The 25,601-nt window shown below is 44.4% G+C and overlaps 3 protein-coding genes across 3 annotated transcripts in view; all 3 read left to right on the top strand.

Annotated features, from left to right (window-relative positions):
* Positions 1–25,601, top strand: part of LOC140721129 (NACHT, LRR and PYD domains-containing protein 3-like) — a 752,838-nt gene that overhangs the window by 146,565 nt on the left and 580,672 nt on the right. The window lies entirely within an intron of this gene.
* The window catches only part of LOC140721127 (NACHT, LRR and PYD domains-containing protein 3-like), a 301,993-nt gene that overhangs the window by 113,083 nt on the left and 163,309 nt on the right, over positions 1–25,601 (top strand). The window lies entirely within an intron of this gene.
* LOC140721083 (uncharacterized) lies at positions 476–25,536 on the top strand. Its single transcript, XM_073035950.1, has 8 exons — positions 476–761; positions 2,054–2,279; positions 8,663–8,831; positions 9,924–10,087; positions 13,390–13,486; positions 16,189–16,548; positions 17,124–17,290; positions 25,321–25,536. Exons 5-8 carry the CDS (start codon positions 13,477–13,479, stop codon positions 25,534–25,536), a joined length of 753 nt encoding a protein of 250 aa, XP_072892051.1. The 5' UTR covers positions 476–761; positions 2,054–2,279; positions 8,663–8,831; positions 9,924–10,087; positions 13,390–13,476.

Here is a 25,601-nt window from a genome sequence, read left to right as displayed (position 1 = left end):
TAACAACCTTAAGCTTCTTGCAACAATATACGATCTTACAAATGTCTTCCTCTAAATCCCTAGGACTGTCGGGTTGTCTTTAATATCGCCCCATTACCGTGGCTGTACCTTACTTATTTCTCATTTCCACACAGAATGCCTCATTAGTCGGGTTCTACAATTTGTCCTGACGGAGCACTGCCGTGACATTTTCTCTGACTGGTAACGCCACCCCTCCTTCATTAATCCTCTCCGCTCTGAAACGCCTTAAATAATTTGACCTCGAATTAGCTGTGACGGGTGTGGAGTGTTTGAGTTGAAACTCGCCCTGTCCCGGACAGCCCCGGGTGGGTGGAGCCTCAAACCGGCTGGATCAAGTTCACAGCCTGGGATTGGCTGAATAAAACGGAGAATCTCCGCCCCGCTGGTTGCGTCAGAGGAATAAGATGGAAAAGTGAGATCGACACGGAAATCCAGACAGAAATTACCTGCGACCGCGAGGGGAGGTTCACACAGCGTCTGTCATTCGGTCTGTGTTTGCTGCATTTGTCCTAGTCCCCTCTCCTACTGCTGACCGACCTGTACCAGACCGGTGAGGTGGTGTGGGATCAGAACTGCGGACTGCCTCATTAACCCCGGCTCATCCGGATCTGTCTATCTGTAATCAGCGACTGACACCCTAAAACCGAAGAGGGTCGGGAGCAGCAGCACAGACTGAATTCTCCGTGTATGGTCGGCACGTTTGTCATCCGGGACAGCACTGTCCGGTTTCAACATTGGTGGTAAATGTTGTCTCCGTTTCTGCAAATCAGTGAGCTCTTGCTTACAACGGGGCTCGGTTTCTGTCGGGATTGGGAGGGAATACAAGGGGACAATGGAGCTCTGTCACGTTCAAGTTGAATTAATTATTGGCCAAATGCATTACAAGAAACGACGTCGTTCCCTTCAGTCATACAAGATTTTGTAGGGCAGTTTCTACTGAGTCAGTGCAGATGAGCCTTGCGCACGGATAATGAGATTTAAAATGTCCCCCGTGGCAGGGCCGGGTCCCTTCTCCAATTTCTCTCTCTCTGTCACAGTCACACACAGACACACACACACACACACACACCCACACACACACCCACGCACAAAATAAAAAGTCACCACTCAGAATAATAGAGCGACCGGGAGAATTGACTGTTTTACTGTCCGGGACGTCGCAGTGGAGAATGCCACAGAGCAATTTATTTAATTAAAGGGCAAAATATAATATTAAAACTACAAATGATGGGAGTTTAGGGTAACATTAAATGCTGTAATCTCACAAACTCTGGTAGCAATTGCAACAAGTAGTCATTCAGATTGTAGACACTGTGGGTCTTTTTTTTCTCTACTATCTGGTGATTATTGCTGTATTTTCTGTAACAGAAGTAATTAAATACAATATCAAGCCAGCTTGGTGCAGTTTAAGTGGAGTGTCGAACTCGTCTGTGTGGTTTCAGCAGAGAATCCGCCCTGCGGACAGGCAGCAGCTTGCACACAGAAAATCGCGCTGTGAGTCACAGAATAACAACACCAACTCCGACTGAGTGCGAGCAGAAAGCATCTTTCACTCTGATAGTAACATACGAAATATCCCACGGGCAGTGACCCGTCACCGATCTCTCTCAAACAAGAGAAAATCTGCAGGTGCTGGAAATCTGAGCAACACGCACAAAATGCTGGAGGAACTCTACAGGCCAGGCAGCGTCTATGGAAACGAGTACAGTCGACCTTAGAGACCCTAGCTAATGTATTTTACATCGCATCATTGGTTCTATCGCTCTCCCTGTAGCAGAAAGGGTTAAACTTTCTTCACGGTTGAATGACAGTGTTCTGTCGAACCGCTTTGGATTTGAATTCAGCGGAACGGAATGGCAATTGTAACAATTAACCTTCAGACTGCAGACACTGGGGAACATTTTTTTTTCTATATCATCCTGCTTTTATAGTTTTTTCTTCTGCAACAGAAATATTTAAATATTGTTATAAATTAGCTTTGTTCACAGTTGTATGTGAGGGCGGAATGTCCAACTGGTTTGCTTGTTTTCAGCAGAGAAGCCGCTCCCGCTCTGAGGAATGTCTGCGTGTCGGAATCCGTCCTGCGGACAGGCAGCAGCTTGTACACAGAAAATCGCGCTGTGAGTCTCACCGAACAGCAACCCGGCCCCTCCCCCGCAGCTACTAACTGAAGTTCGTCTGATTGTCTGATATGAAATTGGAAGAAAACGACTTGAAAATATATCCACACGGAGACTGAACATTCTTGGTGAATTAAGGTGAGAATAATTCAGCTTCCGATATGTATTTCGATCTTTATTTCAAATCATTCTGTGTTTTGGATTAGTGATCAATAGCTCATTCGCTCCATTTTAACCCCCTATTTGTGATCCTGCCATTTCCTGTCAGCGTCGTTGAGATTTTCCACAGTTTATGTTTATAAAGCCGATCGCTAACCAGGGTTTACGTTTTCAATGTAAGCGTTTGGAAAACCTGTTCGGTCAACACGATTTCCATTTCCAATACTTGTCATTTCAGATGTTTGAGACTGTGTTTGTTGTGGGTGTTTCGAAATGATCACGCTGACATCCTGTAGCAGCAAAGATTTTGATTCCTTTCAAGGCCACGGCAGACAGTAAACAGCGGGTGTGGGCCGGTGGTGGGAAAAGGTGGTGTGACCGGTTACAGAAAGAGGCAGGCGGCAGGCGGGATTGCGGAGCGAAAACCATGATTTTATTGCACGGGATAGAAGGCTGGATGGGATGAGTGGCCGATTTCTGCGTGGTATATTTACAGTAAAGGTCTGACTCCAGAGTTATTGTAAAACAATTTTAAAAATACGGACTATCTCTCATGCAAATTACCTGTCTCTGAACCAAAAACAAACATTGCAGTAATTAAATCAACCAGAGTGCTAACAGAGCTTATAAGCAACAATGGACCCAGCACCGATCCCCGAGGAACCCCACTAGTCACTGGTCTCCGGTCAGAGGACCAAAACATTTTCTACCGCTTACTGGCTTCTCCCAGGAAGCCGATGCCGAAGCTATGTTACCAACGCTTCCTTAACGTTAAGCCACTGAAGCTTCTTGACTTAACCTCCGATGTGGGAATCTGCCGAATGCCCTGGTAATTTTTTCTAAATTATTCAAGTTATTTTTCATTCGGTGAATTACCTCTTCCTTTCCCCCCCGGAACAGGAAGTGTCACGTTGTTCCAGTCTGATAATTCATGAACAACATTTTTGATTATTCGCTCACAGTTGCACTCAGACCCCACCCTCTGCCTTACAGTGTGTTTACAGAATTCACCCTACTACTGCACCCCTTTCGCCAGAAGAATTATCATGATCTGGCTCTGTTTTCCCCGCCCTCCCCCCATTCACACAGTTTTCTGAACTTCCCAGTCAGCGTCCTCTCCGTGTTTCTCAAAATCAAAACCCTACTTTTTATTTTGTTCTTAATGTCAGCTGTATGTTATGCAAAACTGTATCCGAGATCTTCTGAGTATCGATATGGAGGTCTCGACAGAATTTTTTTACTATTCCTAAATCATCATATTTGAGTTGGGCCTGTTTGCGATTGGGGAGATACGGCTGTAAGATGCCCGGGTCTGGGTGCTCACAGATCACACGAATGCTGTGAAGGAACAGCAGCTAAAAAGCAAAGATGCGACGTCGACATTAAGTGAGAGTTCCGAGCGTTTTCAATTTTGATATAAATTTGATGCAAAGTGGGTGTGATTGTAAATCAATGTCAGCAGGGAAATGATGCTACGAAAGGAGTGAACACCATAGAGTCTGCAAGAGATGTTTGAGATTTGGAACAGTTCTCTAACCAGGTGTTACAACTGCAAAGCGAGCGCGCGAAGAGCTGTTCAGGCAACATGAGTTCCCTTTTATCAGAACTTGCCGTTTCCGATAAATGTTGGTTGTCTTCTCTTTGAGAGTGTGTTTATTGTGGGTGTTTCGAGCTGATCTCCTGAAAGTCCTGTAGAAGCAAAGACTTTGTTTCTGTTCAAGGCCTCGATACACAGCAAACAGTTGGGGGGGGGGAGTGTGACCACTTACAGAAAGCAGCCGGCGGCATTGCGGAACGAAAGCCATGAGTTCACTGCTTGGGTCAAGAAGGCTCGGTGGGGTAGTGGCCAATTTACTCCTGCTATGTTTACAAGAAATGTTCTGACTACAGACTGATTGTAAACCAATTTAATGAAGTCGACCAAGCCTCAATAGTTTTCTTTACTATTCAAAAAGGGAAAAATAACTGTTTCGAGGATGATTGTACTGGCGTGGATGTTATGTAGCCTCTTCCCTGATGGACTGATGTGAGTGGGACAAACAGTCCCTGACCAGGGTGTGTTGGACCTTTAATGATATTATGGTACTTTTCCACCATCTTTCTGTGAATATGTGCTTGATGGCAGGTCGGACTTGCTTGGGAGTTTGGATTTGCAATCGTGTGAGCAGAGTGGACAGCAATGGTCTCAGCACAAGGCTGAGGGTCACAGAGGTTGACGACGATGGGAAGACAGAACCAGCTGTGCACCCTGACTGTCTGTCGTCTGTTGGTTAGAAAGTCCACCACCCAGTTGCACAGTGGTGTCTTTGGACGGAGGCGTGGGAATTTGTTCACCAAGGTTTGTGGGACAACAGCGTTGAATGCCGAAATGAAATCCAGAAACAACATTTTGACCTAATTGTCTTTTTTTAGGCATGTCAGGCCAAGGAGAATGAGAGATGCAATGCCATCTACCACTTAGCGATTCAGTCGGTAAGCATACTGGTGAGTGACCAGTGAACAAGGATTGGAATTTTTGATATATGCCATTATCAGCCGTTCAAAGCACTTAATGCTGATTGGCGACAACTCCACTGGGCAGTAGGTCACTTTGTTCTGAATATGTAGGGTTCCTTGGTACAGGGATAATGGTGGTTGATTTAAAGCACGTGGGAACAGCAGCCTGGATGAGTGAAGTGTTGACGATAGCTGTGAAGACATCAATGTGCATATGTACACTCTTTCTGTGAGCTCAGCCTGGATGCTTTCTGGCCAGAGTCCTCATTACCTTTGCTGTTACCGACATTGGATGTTCAGCTCTGAGGGTAGTGGCTTTCCTGGCTGGCTTGCGTTTGGAATGCCAGGGAGGGGGGCATCATTGGTACAGTCAAGCCTTACGTAGTCTATAAACCCTTGATGCCCAGCCACATACACCACTGTTCGTTTCACAGGGTTAGCGAGTCCGAACCGAAGGGCACAGATACAATAGAGCAGAGAGATCGAATAGACCTGCGAGTTAATCTCAATTGTTACGAAGGATGAACAACTCTGATGGGCAGAAGGGTGCAGATGGCCCCTGCCCCCCCCCCCCTTTGAGAATCGCCAATCACTACTATTTCGATGCTGCTACCAAGGAAGTAAGAGAGACAAAAGGAAATCTGCCAGGGCAGTTGTTATTGATAACAGCTCATGAAAGAGAATGAGAGAGAGAGAGAGAGACAGCTAAGAGACACAGCTAAGGAGGAACGTCTCCTACTGACAAAAGAGGAGATTTAATGCTATTGTCTTTTGGAGAAGGATTGTTTACTTGGTACTGTTCTATTCATTGAAATTCCTCAGGGAACAGCCAGAGTGGGCTGGTTTGATGGGTTACGTCATTCAAACCTGATTGACACCTGAGACCCCGTGAGTGGGGATAAAAGTGAGGTCTGGGGTAACACCCCTCAGACGCACCGGGAGAAACGCTAGTGAGCATCAGAAACCCACGAGACAGGGTGGGACATCGAAGACCGAACGAAGGGTCGGTAAATTTTAACTCACAGTGTTTTACAGCGAGGCCGGTGGGGGCTTGTGTGTGTGTCCACCCTTGCCTGGGTGACGAGTCCACCACGGAAGAACGGTCTAGCTAAAGGACGGAGGAGTCCCATTTGAATGGCCACAACAATGACACATCGACAGATCGAAATCATAAAGGAAGGTTGGCAATGACCATAGCTGTTACTGTATGAGCGCTCTCTTTCTCTCGTCTCTCTCTCTCTCTCCAAGTGCAACACATCGACCGACAACTACCGCAGTCTGCATGAACAGAACTGAACTTTATATTTCCATCTGACAATTCATTATCCCCTAGACAACGATAGAGCTTGTTTTAGTATTGATTACTATTATATCCACACTTTTAGGTTTAGTATTGCTAACATATTATCTGTATATTTGCATTGATATTGTTTTGTATATTTTTACTATTAAACACTGTTGAAAATAGTACCACCAGACACCAACGGACACTTCTATCTTTGCTGGTAAGACACCCAGTGACGGGGTTCATAACAAAATACACAGAGGCAGTGAGTACGTGGAGTGAGCTGTTCAGTGTTTGCATCGTTGGTTATCTACCGCGGGTTCAGTATCCTCACCGTGTTTGGAAATTCACACTCACCATCGCCTGTCTGTGAGCTGCTGTTTATTTAAATAAAAAACACTGGATGCTGGAGACCTGAAATCAAATCAAAAAAATGTTCAAAGCCATTTCGATACAGGGTGTTGGACCTGAAAAATCATTTTTCGACAGATGATCTTTATCTGTTGAATGTTCATTTCGTTTCTAGCTTTTTAGTACATTGCTTTGGAAGGGGTTAAGTCTCTTGGGAAGCGCAGTTGAGTGCAACTGGGAAATTTGGTTGAAAACTATCAGGTTGAATCTGTGTTGATGCCACCCAATGTGGAAAATGGGAAAGATGTGCTAAACTCTCGGTGTGGGCTGTGACCCAGTGAGGTTGGGTCCCGGGATAGATGCCACTATTTTTTTAACCAGATAAATTTAATTCGGGGATCAAGTTTCCCGGGTTTATGAAATGATCTGTTAGTATTTCTGTTCTGTGCTCAGATATTTGATTCTATAGTTCCTTTGGAAGAAAAGCAGGGAATTGAATTTCCATTCTGTCCCCCATAGGGTGAGCCTGTGATTAAACATGTTGTTTTGTGATTGCACCAGTAGAAATAGACGAGGGTTTCAGAATTCAATTCACATTTGGAAATTCCCCCTCACTCTCACCTGTCTATCTGCCAGCGGGAGTCAAAGTGAAACTCAAGATGCTGGAGATAGAACAGAACATGGAACAGTACATCACAGGAACCAGTCCTTCGGCCACAATGGTGTGCTAAACCAGCTAAAAAAGATATCAAGCCCCCCCCCCCAAAAAAAACTAATCCGTCCTACTTACACAATATCGATATCCTCTCGATCTTCCTCACACCCATGTGCCTATCTAAACGTGTCTTCAAAGACTCCGATGTATTGTCTTCCACCACCATAACAGGCAGCTCATTCCATGCATTCACCACTCCCTCCCTGAGTAAAACATCTTACACTCACATTCCCTTTGCATCTACTCCCTCACACCTTCAATGCATGTCCTCTGGTATTGGACATTTCTAACCAGCGAAGAGATACTCCCTGTCTACTCTATCAATGTCTTTCATAATCTTACAAACCTCTAACAGATTTCTCCTCAGTCTCCACCGCTCCAAGAAGAACAACCCAAGATTTCCAGTAAAAATTGGGTAATATTTGAATCCATTCTGATGAAAGGTTAGGAAACCGAATTGTTAACTTGGTCCTCTCCCCACGGAAATTCCTTACCTGCTGAGCATTTCTAGTGATTCCAGTTTCTCTTTATTACATTCACTCTGGAACATGTTAAATTTTCTGCGAATGGAGCAGTGCAGCTACACTCGTTTTGTGATTGTAGAACAGTAAAGAAATCAGAGCATTTCCCTGTAAATTATCCTGGTACCAGTTGTCTCTCCTTTTAATCTTGGACATGTGTTCAGTACAATTGTTGATAACAAGGTTCACAAAGTAAGTCGGGGAATGATGAGTATGCATGTGGAGCATGTGATAGCCCTCAGCCTGAGTTCGGTAGAGTTCAAAGGGATGGTGGTTGTGGGGGTGGGGGGTGGGAGTGATTATTTACAACAAGCCTGGATACGTGGGAATGGAGAGGGTGTCTTAATTAGACGGAGTGTCTGGGATCTGAGAGTGCAGCCTCAGAATAAAGAAGCTTCACTTTAAAACAGAGACGAGAGAAATTACTTTAGTCAAATGTTGGTTGATATGTGGAATTCGATGCCACAGATGGTGGTGGAGGCTATTGTTGGGTACATTCATGTTCTGGATTGTGAGGTTGAGTGTTATAGCAGGGAAGCAAGAATACAGTGTTGGAAATAAAAATCCTCCACAATTGATTATGGAGCAGACTAGAATGACCGAATCACCTAATTCTACTCCTATGTATTATGACTTGTATCTTATATCATGACTGAGCATCCCATGTGTATGTGTATGTGTATCCCATCACAAACAAGAGAGAATCTTCAGATGCTGCGAAACAACACATACAAAATGCTGGAGGAATTCAGCAGGCCAGGCAGCATCTATGGAAGAGAGTCGAGTCGACATACAGATGCTGCCTGTTCTGATGAGTTCCTCCAGCATTTTGTGTGTGTTCCTTTGTATCCCATGTCAGGTTTTGTAAAGTGTGAGGGACAGTTCCAGATTTCTGCACTCGGATCATTATTTATGCGTTCAAGATTTAAATTTCAGTTTAATGCTTAGTTCTCCTTTGTGTTGTTAACGTGCTTCATCATCTCTCTGGTTAAAGATAGACCTACAGTGAGAGATTTACTGGAAGAAAAGCCCACAAATGGAAGCAAACCATGACTGAGGACAAGGGAACAGCAACAAGTGAACCAGCCCGAGGACTGAGAGCATCAACTGGAGAGAACCATTCTGACTCAGAGTTTCCATTGATTCAGTCAGGAGAAAGTTTGGTGAGTCTCATTTACTCTAACACTGGTCCTTCAGACATTACATATCTGTAACAAGGAAGGTAGGAAATAGCTGGAGCGGGACTGAATAAATGTAGAAGTGCCAGTTACGTCAGTTGCAATCACTCCAGATTTGCTAATTGCTGTCAGCATCCCAGCTCTGTGAAGCCACACACATTCCCTTACATAACTTGCTCATTTCAAACTCTTATCGCTTCTGCTGTTTCGTTGCTTGGCTGTGTTAGGTTGCGATCATCTCAAAATGCATTGAGAATTTTCTCCAGTACATTATCCTGGAACCAATTGTCCTGTTTTCCCCCCCCCGGAAATGCATTCAGTACAGTTGTTGATAACAAGGTTCAGAGAATAGTCCGAGGAATGATAAGCATTATGCATGCGGAGCATTTGATGGCCCTGGGCCTGTGTTCAGTGGAGTTCAAATGGTTGGCGGGTTAGGACGGGGGTGATTATTTACACGGACTGAATGACAAGAAGTTTGGTTGCAGTGGAAATGGAGAGGGTGTCTTGATTAGACGGAGAGTCTGGGATCTGAGAGTGCTGCCTCAGAATAAAGAAGTTTCACTTTAAAACTGAGACGAGAGCAATTACTTTAGCCAAATGTTGGTTGATCTGTGGAATTTGGTGGAGGCTGTCGTTGGGTATATTCATGTTCTGGATTGCTAAATAGGTTGCGTGCTATAGCAGGGAAGCAAGAATACGGTGTTGGAAAAAAAATCCTCCATGATTGATTTTGGAACAGACTAGAATGACCGAATCACCTAATTCTACTCCAATGCATTATGATTTGTATCTTATACCATGACTGAGTGATGACTTCTTTTTATCCCATCACAGACAAAAGAAGATCTTCAGATGCTGCCAAGCAACACACACAAAATGCTGGAGGAAAGCAGCAGGCCAGGCAGCATCTATGGAAGAGAGTAGAGTCGACATACAGATGCGGCCTGGCCTGATGAGTTCCTCCAGCGATTTTGTGTGTGTTTCTTTGTAACCCATGTCAAGTTCCAATACGTTTAATTCTTTGTTCTGCTTTGTATGAGTAACATGCTTCATTATCTCTCTAGTTAAAGGAAGACCTGACCTGTGAGATTTATTGGAAGAAAAGCCCACGACAGGAAGAAAATCACAACTGAAGATGAGTGAACAGCAACAATGAACCAGCCCGAAGACGGAGAGCAGCAAATCGAGATAACCCATCTGACTTGGCATCTCCATTGATTCAGTCAGGAGAAAGTTTGGTGAGTCTTATTTACCCAAACACTGGTCCTTTAGACATTACATTTCTGTATCAAGGAAGGTAGGAAATAGCTGGACTGGGACTGAATAAGCCTCGGAATACCAGTATGCGTCTGTCAGACCCATTTGCACTCACTGCAGATTTGCTAATTACTCTGGGAAGCCACGCACATTCCCTCATATTGTTTACTCATTTCAAACTCTTATCAGTTCTGCTGTTTCCTTGCTTGGCTGTGTTACGTCACAATAATCTCAAAATGCATTGAGAATTTCCTCCCTTTATAAGTGGGCGCAGTTTTTTCCTGCTCTAGTGATTGCAGAAATGTGGAATTACCGTGAACTACAGCAACGTATCATTGACTCCTCTGTCTATTGCAATCTGCAACAATATACTTGCCCTCGAGTATGTTGTCGCACAAGTCTCCGCAAACCCTCTTGAAGCCAAATGTCCCAGCACCACATTTCAATCTTAACTAGCAAATGCCAACAAATAATTTACATTTGTATACCCTGTCGCCATCAAGTACTTTTCTACTAATAAATTGTCAGAACCTACGAATCTGTGATTAAGCATATTTAGGTTTTATAATGAAGTTATGTTCCCATTTGGCCCTGTACCAAAGGCATGGGTTATATCTGTACTTGAGATGAATAGATGTCCCTGCAGCCAGGACTGCTGGAGCTGCCAGGGTTAGTTTAAACTCAGTCGTTGCGGGATGGGAACCAGAATGTTTGGTCAGATAATAAAAGAGTTGATATAAAGGTAGATGCGAAGTTTACAGAGACTGTGGAAGGATCGGTTGTGGACAGGACATCATGTAGTCAGTCGGAAATGTCTTTAATTCAATACAATATGTATTAAGAATACGAGTAACTTAGAACATGGATGGTACATGTTATCACCATTACACAGACCAGACTGTTACAAGGGCAGGATTAGTGTTTGATGCTCCAAGTTTTAGTTGTTTCATAATACATATGGGGGGGGGGTGAAAGGCGGAGAATTGTCTTTACTAATTAGGAATCATATGATAGTTACATAAACAGAGGACATCAATGTGGGTGGAAATCAGAAAAGGGAAGGGGGCTATCATTCTGGAAGTATTCTATAGGCCTCCCCCAAAGCCACTAGGATAATGAGAGCAGATAACTTGGCAGTTTTGGGAAAGGTGCAAAAACAACAAGGTTATTATCATTATTAATCTCAACTTTCCTGATGTTGATCCCACCTCCTTGTTCCAAAATGTGTCAATGGGGCAGAATGCATTGTGCTTCCAGGAAGGATTCTGACGTAGTATGTGGATGGGCTAACTGGAGGATTTGCCATACTGTATCTAGTATGAGGCAATGATGCTGGTCAGGTGACAGATGTCACGATGGGTGATCTTTTTGAGATAGAGACCATAACACCCCAACTTTTATCAATGTCATGGACAAGGATAGTAGCAGACGATACGAGGCAGTATTTAATCAGTGGATAGATAGTTACAATGGTATTCGAAGCATCTTGGGGGTGTAAATTGGGAAAACATTCTCAAAGGGAAATGCAAGATGGAACTGAGAAGTTTGTTTCAGGAACACTTGAATGTGGTTCAGGGTAGATTTGTTCCACACACAGTGAAAGAATGTTTATATAAACGAACCGTGGTTCACAAGGGATGAGAACATTTAAGCAAGAGGGAAAAGGAAGCATTATTTAGGTACAGTAAGCAACATTCAAGCGAGGCTCTAGAGAATTATATGGTATCCTGGAAGGAACTTAAGAAGCGACTTAGAAGTCAAAGGGAACTTGAGAAGTTCTTGGGAAGTAGGATAAAGGAAAGCCCAAGGCGTTCTTCATGTGGGTGAAGAAGTGGAGGAGGAATAGCTTGAGGGTAGGATACTCAGGAGCAAAGATGGAAACATGCCTGGACGATGCAGTGATAGGTGAGCTGCTTAATGAATGCTTTGATTCAGAGTTACCAATGAGATGGACAGTGATTGTGATGATAGCATAATATTGCCATTCTGCTAAGAAAGTGATGTTGTTCAATCTACCAATAAACACCATGTTACTACAGAAAGTGAGGGGTGATTACAGGGCATTGACAATGAACATTGCAACCTCTCTGGCCACAGGGATAGTAACACATGATTGGAGGCTGTCAAATGTTGTTATGTAATTCAATAAACCGAATGGGTTTAAATCCTGGGGATGATAGACCAGTGAGTGTTACATCAGGGGTGGGCAAACCCTTGGAGTGGTTACTGAGGGATAAGAAATTTGAGCATCTGGAGAAGCATAATCTTACTACGGGTTGCCATTTTGGCTTTTTGATGGTGAGTGGAGAAAATGGAAGGGTAGGTGCGGGACATAATTTTCCACAGTATGGACCAGTCACACACAGAATATCTACTAACATTTGTATCGACAGAGACTGATTAGGAATCACTACGGCATGGTGCATGGAAAGTTGTGTTCAACAATACTTTTTAAGGTTTTTCAAGATGATTATCAATGAGGGTGGGGGAGTGGATGTTGTACATTGAACTCCAGTAAAGCCTTTGGCAAGGTGCCTCATGACAGCTTGGTCTGGAAGATAAGGTGCCATGCGGTACAGAGAGAGAAAGTTAGATGAATTCAAAAATTGCCTTAAAGGTAGCAAGCAAAGAGTGATGGTTGAAGGTTTCTCCTGAGAGCGAAGGCGGGTAACTAGTGGTGTACCACAAAGCTACAAGTAACATTTGATATTTGTTAGTTGATAGCAATGAAGTGAATGCAGGTGCACAAGGCTTGACTGGTCAGTTCATGGGCGACGCAAAATTAGTAGATGGTACTCACGGTGAAGACTATCGTAGCTTATAGCGGATCTAAATGGGCAGAGGAGTGGTATATAGATTGCAAAACCAACACGAGCAGCAACGGTTTCATGCGGAGTTTAGTGATGATGTGGAGGGAGCAGCCAGAGGAAGTGGGTGAGGCAGGCACAATTGTATACTTCTAGAAGCAGTTGGGATGTGAATATGGAATGAAGAGGCCAGGAGGGAAATGGGCTCAACACAGGAAATTAGCACCATCTAAGTGTACACTGTGGTCAGCATAGTCTTGATGGGCTGAAGGGTCTGTATCTGTGCTCTGTTGCTCTGTGACTCTATCAGTAGGATGCGCCAGGTATCACCGGACCGACATGCAGACATGGTGTGGGAGTTGATGTTTGTTCCCTAAGCACACTGCTGCTCTGATACAGAGGCTGACAGTACTGTCACATTTGCAAAGTAAACCAATTCTCTCTGACTCACTATCTGCTTGTTTTGTGTAATTCAGAGCATCACCATCAGGTGGGGCTGTCCTGCATCACGACCAAAGTGTAAACAAGACAACGACAATCAACAATCGTCAGTCAGAATCAGAATGGCTACAGGTATGATCACTGGGATCTTTATAATTAAACTTAAGCCCTGTTGATTAAGAAATTTACACAGGCACTAACAGGGCAGAGAAAAGTTTCATCAAGCAGTGTCACTGATCCCACTGGTAAAGCGGCTTTGTGTAGTCGGTCAATCCAACAGTTCTAGTTCAGGGACCTGACACCGGTAATGGTCGAATGACTCCGCTCACCAGGCAAAGCTTCACCTGAGTTAAAGGAGCCGGAGACCCTGAATCAGCAGGTTGAGAGTGAAACATTAACAGGAATGTGACAGCGGTGTTGTTTGTTATGTAAAAGTCCAGGTTCAGGGTTTGTTGCACATCAGGGCTGGTTTAGAGGTGAAAGACATCTTCAACTTTCATTTATAAAATTCAGACGCAGGTGATTGGAGCATTTCCGGGATTTCAGGAATTGTGTGATAATACAACATTTCACGTTTTGGCAGGGCAGCTATCAACTCCCCCCTCGCTGCGCAGAGTAGATGAGGGGAATTTTCCGAACTCTGTTTTCTGTAGCCGAGCCGAGAACATTGCCAGCCTTGGAAATGGCTGAGGATCAGGAGACACTTCATTTTAGATAGACTTGTGGTCTGCTTCGGTGCATCACTGTCTGGTATGGAGGGGCTACTGCACAGGACCGAAAGAAGTTGCAGAATGTTGTAAATCTAGTCAGGTCCATCTTGGGTACTCGCCTACAAATTTCCCAAGACATCTTTAGGAAAAGGGGTCTCAGAAAGTTAGCGTCCATTATTAAGGACCTCCAGCACCCAGGGCATGCCCTTTTCTGACTGTTATCACCAGAAAGCAGGTACAAAAGCCTGAAGGTACACAACTCAGCGATTCAGGAGCAGCTCCTTCCCCTCTGCCATCCAATTCCTAAATGGACATCCAATCTTTGGACACTACCTTACTTTACTTTTAATATACATTCTTTATGATTTTGCATGTTTTTTTTTTAAATCTATTCAATATACGTAATTAGTTTACTTATTTGTTTATTATATTTTATTTTATCCATTATTATTTGTTACCTGCTAGATTATGTGTTGCATTGAACTGCTGCTAAGTTAACAAATTTCACGTCACATGCCGGTGATAATAAACCTGTTTCTGTTTTTCATCCACCAATCCATGTCCGGTCTGTGGCCAAAAGGTGAATGTGATTTCTCAATATTTCCCTCTTGAGATGATCTGCTACCTGAATTTAAATACCCAGTATCTCTGATGGGAGACCCGGTATAACCAATGACCAACTGTCTCTGTCTCCTGTAGGCACTGTGATTGTGCTCAACTCTGTGATTCCAGGTGGAATGAAAGAGAGATTACAGCCTGGAAACGGGTCCTTCGGCCCAACGAATTCATGCTGTTCTAATTGTCTCTGAGCTTGCCCGATTTCCCAGCAGCTTTTCCCAAATTTCCCTTGCAAACTTCTTCTATTCTTTTTCCTGCCCACATCTTCTCAACTTTGTAATTTTATTTGTGTTACAGCCTCCTCTGGTTGCACGTAATTTATACTCATCACCCACTCCGTGGAAAAAAAATGCTTCTTCAGTCCCTTTTGTACGAATGAACGCATGAAAGAATGAATGAAATTTTATTTCGGTCAGTACAAACATAACAGAAAACATCATTTTCAACGATGATTTGATAAGACAAAATTAAATAATAATAATAAAACAAGAACATGTAGATATTCTTTAAAACTGACCAAAAGGGTGTCAGCTGAAGCTACAGCTTATTATGCCTTCCCCTCTTACTTATACAGAAAACATATTTGGCGTCAATCATCACATCAAAAATGTCATAATCTTTTAACAAAAATTCAGTTCCGAGTATCATTTATTTACATCACTGCCATTCATTTTAAATCATGCATTTTTATATTTGTTCATTAAATGTGTAAGGTTACCATTCAAGCTCCCATGATCCAGGGCAAACTGTCCCAGCGAAACCATTTAACACAAAAACCAAACAGCCCCATCCAGTAACGTACTTGTCAATCTCCCCGACACTTTTTCCATCTGAATCACATCCATCCTATAGATTAGCGACTGCAAAAGCGAGACTTTAAGTTTAGCTGCTAGAAATGCACGCAAGACTCTCCCTTTGCCAATGACTTGTACAGTTGTTACCTGACAATCATCATCCAAGAGATGGGATGGGACACTGGGACCAGGCATCATGGGCTTCAAGGTTATGGTCAGTCTGTAACCCAGGGGACTGGACATTGTTCGTATCAAGGCAATGGACAGTCTGTGACCCAGGGGACAAGACAGTGTGTGACAAAGCAAACAAAGAACGTGTGATCTAGAGGATCGGACCATCAGTAATCCGGTGGCCTGTCTGTGAGTGACACAGGTGACTGGACAGTTTGTGATCCAGGGAGATTTATGTCTGTGGAGAGATAACCCCATTGATAATTCCCGCTCTCACCTGATGCCGTTCCATTAATAACCGCTGGTTATCAGTGTGTTCAACTAATGCGTAGTCGGTTATCAGTATTACTGTGTCTATCCAGTTCTTTTCTGAGAGTGGCTTATTGGGATGATCTCCTAGCAGGAAGTGTGGTTCACATTCAGCAGCACAGTCCCACTCCAAATCTGGTCAGCCGGAGTCTCAGCTCCATTGCAGACACCCATTGTGAATCTTTGTTCGAGTATAAATCACTCTAAACCTGCTATTCATCATTTACTTCAGGTGGGAAATTAAATCGGGCACGGAAAGTACTCAAGCGGTTTTTACCAGGCAAATCACTAAGGGAAGATGATCGGGACACGGGGAGCAAGGTGCCAAAGCAGGGTCAGATTGAGAGCAATGTCCCAATGGAATGTGGTCCGGCCGCAGCGGAAGTGAAGCAAATTCAGCCCAGAGGCAGTGACGTCAGAGACACCGATCAGGACCCTGGAAACAGCACAAGTGAGGCGGCTGCCTGTCAGCCCAGAGACAGTGACGTCAGAGACACCGATCAGGACCTTAGAACCAGCACAAGTGAGGCGACTGCCTGTCAGCTTGGAAGCTCATTGAACATGGAATTATCAACTCCCCCACAAGGAGCAGGTGAGTGAAATGTGAGGGTGATGTGTTCACAGAATGAGGTAGGAAGGCGGGTAAATGTGTTTCTTTGTTGGAGGGTTGGTCAGAGAGGGGAAATGTGTGGGTGTGGTGCATGAGGTGTAGTGGGCACCCGTTACCCCACTACAGGAAATGTATTCCCTGCTCTGATGATTTCCAGGATGTGTATCGCAGGAAATGCAGCTATCCAGATAAGAGAGTATTTCCAGGATATGAGTTATGGGAAATGTATTCGCCAAGATGCAGAGAGTATCTCTGGGAAGTGACTATCATTGACAGTCCCAACATTTATTGCTCATCTTAAACTGAAATTGGTGAGTGGGTGGGACGGTGGGAGAGATAGGTTTCTAGTGAATGTGGTTCTTCTGGTAATGACTGGCCCAGCGCATTGATGGGTCTGTTTTAAGGACAATGTTGGAGATTAGGGCAAAATATGTGTTTCCAGCTGAAAGCAGGTGAACACTGAGGTTCAAGACATGACTGGTTTGTTGAGTTGGGTGAGAGCGGTGGAGACAAGCGATATTTGCGTCTGTGACTACATTCTCTTTTTATATTCGCAGAGCCAGAGTTTACAATCTCTGACCTCCTGGCAGAGGGGGGCGAGTATCAACTGTACCAACTGACAAAGTTCTACAAGGACAGACTCAAACAAGCGATTGAAGAAAAGGTTGAAAGACTCGGTTGGATGTTGACAAAGGAGGGTCATTTCAGTAGAGAAGAAAATGAGGTGAGTGTCATAAGGGGGGCGTTGAGACGGGACCCAAATGTTGACACTGAAGTACTAGGAACAGGGTGGGACAAAGCTAAGGGACTGGACATGGCGTTCCTGGAGCTCGTGGGGTTGCTGGCCATCGTGGTGATCTTCGAGTTCGTGGAGATCCGGAGGCTTGGGGTTCTTGGAGGCTTGGGTAGAACGAGGCTACAGTCCTGGGTTCTTGGGAATCTTGGAGACTTGGGTTTCTGATGTCCATGGAGACTTGGAGACCTTGGGTACTTGGGTTCCTGGAGTTCATGGAGACAGACAGACAGACAGACATACTTTATTGATCCCGATGGAAATTGTGGTCCTGGAGGAATTGGAGTGTTTGGAGTCTTGGGTAGCTCCAGGCTAGAGCCTTGGGTTCTCTGGAGACTTGGAGTGCTTGGAGGCTTCCGTACTTGGGCTCCTGGAGTTCTTGGAGACTTGGGTTTCCTGGAGGACGGGGTGCTTGGCGGCTTGTTTGCTCAACGCTAGAGTCCTGGGTTCTTGGAGCTAGCCTCCTGGGCAGGCCGCGGGACTCCTGAGCAGGACACGGGACACAACCCGACGGAGACAAGGAACAGGAAGGTACAGAACGGGCCAGAGTCTTGGCTTCTTGGAGCTAGCCTCCTGTGCGGGCCACGGGACTCCTGAGCAGGACGCGGGACACAACCCGACGGAGACAAGGAACATGAAGGTACAGAACGGGCCAGAGACTTGTGTTCTTGGAGCTAGCCTCCTGTGCGGGCCACGGGACTCCTGACTTACCTGACGGATGCAAGGGAAAGGAAGGAAGCTTGGTCTGAGGTGGTTTCAAGACTCGAGGTGGCCGGTAAACTCAGCGGGCTACAGAACAGTCAAATCCATAACTCACTGAAAGAACTCGCCTTCCACCAGTGGGTTACACCAAGCAGAGACTGACAGGACAACCCCCCAACTACCCTCAATCCCAGAGCCACTTTTATTCCCAGCTAACAAGATGAGCATCAGGTGCAAATGCTTGAGTCCAATCCGAAACGAGGGACAGTCAGAGGACCCGGAGTCCGGAGTCCGTGGACCGGAATGTGGATTTAGGACCGGACCATCACAGTGTGTGTATCTAGTGTATTGTCACTGAACTGGTGCTATGAGAGGGAATAGTGATCAATATTAATCCCGGCACGTTCTAGGAGTTCGACATGGCAATGGAGACTTTGATCTCTGACTTGACTCCAGCAGATCTGGTTTCAGCTGTTAAGGTGGGGAGCACTGGGAACTATAGGTTCAGCGTCACCTTTTCCTCTCACACCTGCTGTATTTAGCAATGCGATATAAGAGCAGTGACTGCATATCTGGACTGTTGTACAGGCATTCAGTCCAAAACTAATTTTTTCATCTTATCAGGGCTGTCGGTCAATTCCTCTCAGGTCGTTAATTCAGGATGAATATTAAACTGTGAGATTGTAAATTGGGCCATCTGGGTTCACTGCTGTACTTGAGGGAGGGAAACCTGCTAACCACAGCTGGTCTGATCTCCACCTGAGCTCCCAAACAATAAGTGGCTGACTTGTCATAGTCATAGCAAAGTACAGCACAGAAACAGGCCTTTTGGTCCATCTATTCCATGCTGGGCTACTGAAACTGCCTATTCCCATTGACCTGCACCGGGCCATGGCGCTCTATACACTTATCATTCATGTATCTATCCAGACTTCTCTTAACCGCTTGTACCACTTGTGCTGCTAGCTCGTTCTACACTCTCACCACCCTCTGAGTGAAGGTGTTTCGGTAGGGAACGAAATAGGTCAAGTGATGGAGGTATGTGTTGGGGAGCACTTCGGGCTCAGTGATCAAAATGCCATTAGCTTCAATATAATTTGGAGAAGGATAGGACTGGACCCAGGGTAGAGATTTTTGATTGGAGAAAGGCTAATTTGAGGAGATGCAAAAGGATTTAGAAGGAGTGGATTTGGGACAATTTGTTTCATGGGAAGGATATCATAGAGAAATGGAAGTCATTTAAAGGTAAAATTCTGAGGGTACAGAATGTTTATGTTCCTGTTAGGTTGCAAGGAAAGGTTAAAACTTTGAGAGAGCCATGGTTTTTAAGGGATATTGGAAACTTGGTTAGAAAAAAGAGAGATATCTACAATAAATATAGGCAGCATGGAGTAAGTGAGGTGCTCGAGGAATATAAAGAATGTAAGAAGAATCTTAAGAAAGAAACTAGATTAGCTAAAAGAAGATACAAGGTTGCTTTGGCAAGTAAGGTGAACATAAATCCGAAGGGTTTCTACAGTTATATTAATAGCAAAAGGATAGTGAGGGATAAAATTGGTCCCTTAGAGAATCAGAGGGGACAGCTATGTGTGAAGCCGGAAGAGTTGGGGGAGATTTTGAACAACTTCTTTTCTTCGGTATTCACTAAGGAGAAGGATATTGAATTGTGTAAGTAAGGGAATCAAGCAGGGAAGTTATGGAAACTATGACTATTAAAAAGGAAGAAATACTGGATCTTTTAAAGAATATAAAAGTGGATAAATCTCCAGATCCAGACAGGATATTCCCTAGGACCTTGAGGGATCTTAGTGTAAAAATAGCAGGGGCTATGACAGAAATATTTCAAATGTCATTAGAAACGGGGATGGTGCTGGAGGATTGGCGTATTGCTCATGTGGTTCCATTATTTAAAAAGGGTTTTAAGAATAAACCTAGAAATTATCGGCCTGTTAGTTTGACGTCAATGGTGGGTAAATTAATGGAAAGTATTCTTAGAGATGGTATATATAATTACCTGGATAGACAGAGTCTGATTAGGAACAGTCAGCATGGATTTGTGCATGGAAAATCATGCTTGACAAATCTTATTGCATTTCTTGAAGAGGTTATGAGTAAAGTTGACAAGGGTAAAGCAGTGGATGTTGTCTATATGGACCTCAGTACGGCCTTTGACAAGGTTCCGCACGGAAGGTTAATTAGGAAGGTTCAATCGTTAGGTATTAATATTGAAGTAGTAAAATGGATTCAACAGTGGCTGGATGGGAGATGCCAGAGAGTAGTGGTGGGTAACTAAACACAAAGTATGCTGCAGATGCTGTGGTCAAATCAACAGTTTCGGTCCGGAACGTTGACTGTTCATTGCAGCGGATGCTGCCCGACCTGCCGAGTTCATCCAGCTTGTTTGTATGTGGTGGATAACTGTTTGTCAGGTTGGAGGCCGGTGACTAGTGGTGTGCCTCAGGGGTCTGTACGGGGTTCAGTGTTGTTTGTCATATACATTAATGATCTGGATGATGGGTTGGTAAGTTGGATTAATAGGTATGCAAATGATACTAAGGTAGGTGGCGTTGTGGATAATGAAGTAGGTTTTCAAAGCTTGCAGAGAGATTTAGGCCAGTTAGAACAGTGGGCTGAACGATGGCAGATGGAGTTTAATGCTGATGTGTGAGGTGCTACATTTTGGTAGGAATAATCCAAATAGGACATACATGGTAAATGGTAGGGCATTGAAGAATGCAGTATAAGGGAGTGATCTAGGAATAGTGGTGCATATTTCCCTGAAGGTGGGATCTCATATGGATAGGGTGGTAAAGAAAGCTTTTGGTATGCTGGCCTTTATATATCAGAGCACTGAGTATAGGTGTTGGGATGTAATGTTAAAATTATACAAGGCATTGGTAAGGCCAAATTTGGAGTATTGTGTACAGTTCTGGTCACCAAATTATAGGAAATATGTCAACAAAATAGAGAGAGTACCGAGAAGATTTACTAGAATGTTACCTGGGTTTCAGCACCTAAGTTACAGGGAAAGGTTGAACAAGTTAAGTCTTTATTCTTTGGAGCGTAGAAGGTTGAGGGGGGACTTGATAGAGGTATTTAAAATTATGAGGGAGATAGATAGAGTTGACGTGGATAGGCTTTTTTCATTGAGAGTAGGGGAGATTCAAACAAGAGGACATGAGTTGAGAGTTAGGGGGCAACAGTTTAAGGGTAACACAAGGGGGAATTTCTTTATTCAGAGAGTGGTAGCTGTGTGGAACGAGCTTCCAGTAGAAGTGGTAGAGTCAGGTTCGGTATTGTCATTTAAAGTAAAATGGGATCAGTATATGGACAGGAAAGGAATGGAGGGTTACGGACTGAGTGCGGGCCAGTGGGACTAGGTAAGAGTAAGCGTTCGGCACGGACTAGAAGGGCCGAAATGGCCTGTTTCCGTGCTGTAGTTGTTATAATGTTATATGGTTATATGCACATATCAGAATGGGAATGGGACATGGAATTGAAATGTGTGGCCACTGACAGGGTGTAGGTTTTTGCAAGGGGGGGCGGGAAAGTAACTTCCGCCACCACCAACGGGTCCAATGTATAATTCTCCGTAACCTCTGCCACCTCCAATGGGATCCCACTACCAAGCACATCCTTCCTTCCCACCCCCTTCTGCTTTTCACAGAGATCACTCGCTACGCGACTCCCTTGTCCACTTGTCCCCCCCATCCTTTCCCACCGATCTCCCTCCTGGCACTTATCCTTGTAAGCGGAACAAGTGCTACACCTGCCCTTACACTTCCTCCCTCACCACCATTCAGGGCCCCAGACAGTCCTTCCAGATGAGGCGACACTTCACCTGTGAGTCAGCTGGTGTGGTAAACTGCGTCCGGTGCTCCCAGTGTGGCCTTTTATCTATTGGTGAGACCCGACGCAGACAGGGAGACCATTTTGCTGAACACCTATGCTCTGTCCGCCAGAGAAAGCAGGATCTCCCAGTGGCCACACATTTCAATTCCACGTCCCATTAACATTCTGATATGTCTATCCATGTCCTCTTCCATTGTCAAAATGAAGCCACACTCAGGTTGGAGGAACAACACCTTATATATCGGCTGTGGAGCCTCCAAACGGATGGCATAAACATTGACTTCTCTAACTTCCGTTAATGCCCCTGCTGCCCTTTTTACCCCATCTCTGATATATTTATTTTTCTCCCCCTTCTTTTTTTTATCTCTTTCTGCCCATCACTCTGCCTGTTCTCCATCTTGATCTGGTGCTCCCCTCCCCTTTCTTTCTCCCTAGACCTCCCGTCCCATGATCCTTTCCCTTCTCCAGCTCTGTATCCCTTTTGCCTATCACCTTTCTGGCTCTCAGCTTCACCCCACCCCCTCCAGTCTTTTCCTATCATTTCACATTTTCACTCCCCCTCCTACTTTCAAATCTCTTACTATTTTTCCTTTCAGTTAGTTCGGACGAAGGGTCTCAGCCCAAAACGTCGACAGCGCTTCTCGTTATAGATGCTGCCTGGCCTGCTGCGTTCCACCAGCATTTTTTGTGTGTATTGTTACGTATCCCGTAACTGGATCACTTACCAGCAAAGATAGAGAGGTCCGCTGAAGTCTGATGGTACCATTTTCAAACGTTTTTATTTATAAAGGGTTAGAAACGTAAGGTTAATACAAACATTCAGATAGCATACGTCATCAATACTCAATCTAAAGCGCAGGGGTAGTACTACTCAATAAGAAATAAGCTCTATCGTTGTCTAGGGGTTAAACGATTGTCCGATCGAAATATAAAAGTCACGCCAGTTCATGGAGGCTTTTTGCCGCTTGAGGGACCGCTGGATGTTCACGGGTTGGAGAGAGAAAATAAACTTGCCAGCCTTCTGGACTCAAAGCGTGAGATCGAGAACGGGAGTTCCTCGTTGTCAGTCCGAAATCCTTTTCGGGGTTATTAGCCACTCGATTCCCTAGCTAGGGAACCCAAATCACACGTGGCTTCCGAGCAGCTTCCCGTTATTACGAGAGGAATGAGCGATGGTCTCCGTCTGGTGCGTCGCTGGAGTACCGCCTCCAGCCGTCCCCTTTTTATCATGACTGGCAGATTTGTAAATGTCAATCAAGGTAGGGTGATACCATCCCCACACCACATGGCCCGAGGGTGTCCATGTCCCTGATAGCTGGCACGTACTATAGAGTTGCAATTCACACAGGTGCCTCTAAGAACAATGGTCAACTCCGTTGCATTGTCTCTCATTTCCTGGGTCCAAGACCCGAATTAATAGCGATCTTGCGATTCTCTTGAAGGAGGGGGCTGGTCCCGCACCCTTCGGCCCCTCAGAGCTGTGGTACATTCATAACAGTATCTAACTTTGCTGCCACTTTGAAATAATTATGGACCTGTATTCCAAGTTCACTTTGTTCTACCACAATCCTCAGTGCCCTACCGGTCACTGTCTAAGATTGACCCTGCTTCGTCCTTCCAAAGTGCAACACGTCACACTTGTCTGCATTAAATTGCATCGGTCATTTTTCAGCCCATTTCTCAGCTGGTTTAGACACCACTGCAAGCTTTGGTAGCCTTCCTCTCTCTCCACTACACGTCCCCACACTTGGAGTCATCTACAAATTTGCTGATTCAATTGACCACATTTTCTCCAGGTCGTTGATATAGATGACAAACAACAACGGACCCAGCACCGATCCCTGTGGCACAGCACGAGTTACAAACTCCCAGTCAGAGATTCAACAGTATATAACCTCTCTGTCTTCTTTGAAAAATCCAATGTCAAATCCAATTTACCACTTTAACTTGCATGCTGAGCAACTGAACTTTCTTGCCCACTCTCCTGTGCTTTACCTTGTCAAATGCCGTGCATTCCTTCGACAACAGCCATTTCCTTCGATTCATCAACTTTCCCGTAACTCCCTGGAAAAACTTTAAAATTGGTTAGACATGAACTACCACTTGATGTCTTATGACCCCAAAAATCAATGGGTTGTCCGAAAAGAGCATATATATCAGACAAACCTTTTGGTGAGCTATTTTACATTAGTAGCTAACCTACTTCATATTTCGTATTTTCTCTACTTACGGCTTTTTAGTTGCTTTCGGCTGTTTAGTAAAAGCTTTCCTCCATATCTTTTTCTATATTCTGTGTCCTCTCCTTTGCTTTTGTGCTGGCATTGACTTCCTCGTCAGCCACGGTTGATCATCCTCTCTCTGGTATAATGTTTCATCTTTGGGATTATCTACCTCTATCTGCGCCTTCCGAATCGCTCCCAGAATCCTCATCTATTCCTGCTTTGCTGTTGCCTCTGCTAGTGTCCTCTTCAAATTTATTTTCCCAGCTCCTTTCTCGTGTAATTCCTTTATTCCACTGTAATACGGATACATCTAACTTAAACCTTCTCCCTCTCAAACTGCAGTGTGGGTTCTGCTATTTTATGATCATTGCCTCTTACGGGTTTATTTAGCTGAAGCTCCCCAATCAAATCTGGTGCAATACACAACACCGAATCCAGATCCGCCTTTCCTAGAGTGGGTTCAACCATAGACTTTTCTCAAAAGCCATCTCATAGGCATTCTATAAATTCCCTCACTTGGGATTCAGCACTGACCTGATTTTCCAAAGCTACCTGCGTATTGAAATTCCCCATGACTATTTTAACACTGAGCTCTTTACATGCCTCTTCTCTCTCCCACTGGAATTTGCAGCCCACGCCCTGGTTACTGTTCCATCAGGGTCATTTTTCCTAAGCAGTTTCTTAACATCTACATCGTCCATTCCGCTACCACCTCTTTATAAGAACATTTATCTTTCTATGAGAACGGAGTCAACCCAACCCTTTCACCTACCCGCCTATCCTTTCGATTAACTATTTATCCTTGGATGTAAGCACCCAAATATAATCATCTTTCAACGATGATTCAGTGATGCCTGCCATCCATTTTTGCTGTCTCGCTCTCCCCTCTCTTCTGTTCTTGTTGTCACATCTTTTTGATGTAATGTTGCACATTGATGGACAAGTAAGTTAATCACATTGAATATAATCTAGGGTATCAGTAAGTCCTTATTCTTACACACTATTGATTTAGAATTTCCTTCAGTTACTGTTTCTCTGTTAATGACTGAACCCAGAGAGGATGAGGCAGCAGCCCAGTGACTGCATCCGTTCTGAAGCTACTGGGAACATGAACAGATATTTTCCTGCATATTCTCCATGTCTGTCTGTCTGCTCCACAATAAATTCATTGTTTTCCTTTTATAGAAAGTCACTGAACTGACAGAGAAGGGAAACCGGCCAGAGAGTTCCAGACTCTTCCTCAGTTTGGTGATGGGCAAAGGCTCCCGGGCCCGGAGGGCGATGTGGGAATCCTTTCTGATGTGGAGGACTGAGTTACCGAAGTTGGACAGAATACTGAGGGAAATACAGGAACTCGGTATGTTAAAACCACGCATTGAACACAAAGGAATATTGAAATAAACATTTTAGTTACATTGATTATTTTAGCTCTGTTTCCATGGATTTTGTTTTATATTTAAACAGGT

Source organism: Hemitrygon akajei, unplaced genomic scaffold (assembly GCF_048418815.1).
Source record: "Hemitrygon akajei unplaced genomic scaffold, sHemAka1.3 Scf000050, whole genome shotgun sequence".
Classification (NCBI taxonomy): Eukaryota; Metazoa; Chordata; class Chondrichthyes; order Myliobatiformes; family Dasyatidae; genus Hemitrygon; species Hemitrygon akajei.
Note: the sequence above shows the minus strand (reverse complement) of the source record. Positions and strands in the feature narration are given on the sequence as shown.

What these genes read in the sequence shown, in the direction of transcription:
- LOC140721083 (XM_073035950.1), top strand. An exon ending in AACTCCCCCACAAGGAGCAG is followed by an intron (nt 16,549 to 17,123) that starts GTGAGTGAAATG and finishes TTATATTCGCAG; the next exon opens with AGCCAGAGTTTACAATCTCT. An exon ending in TCAGTAGAGAAGAAAATGAG is followed by an intron (nt 17,291 to 25,320) that starts GTGAGTGTCATA and finishes TTCCTTTTATAG; the next exon opens with AAAGTCACTGAACTGACAGA.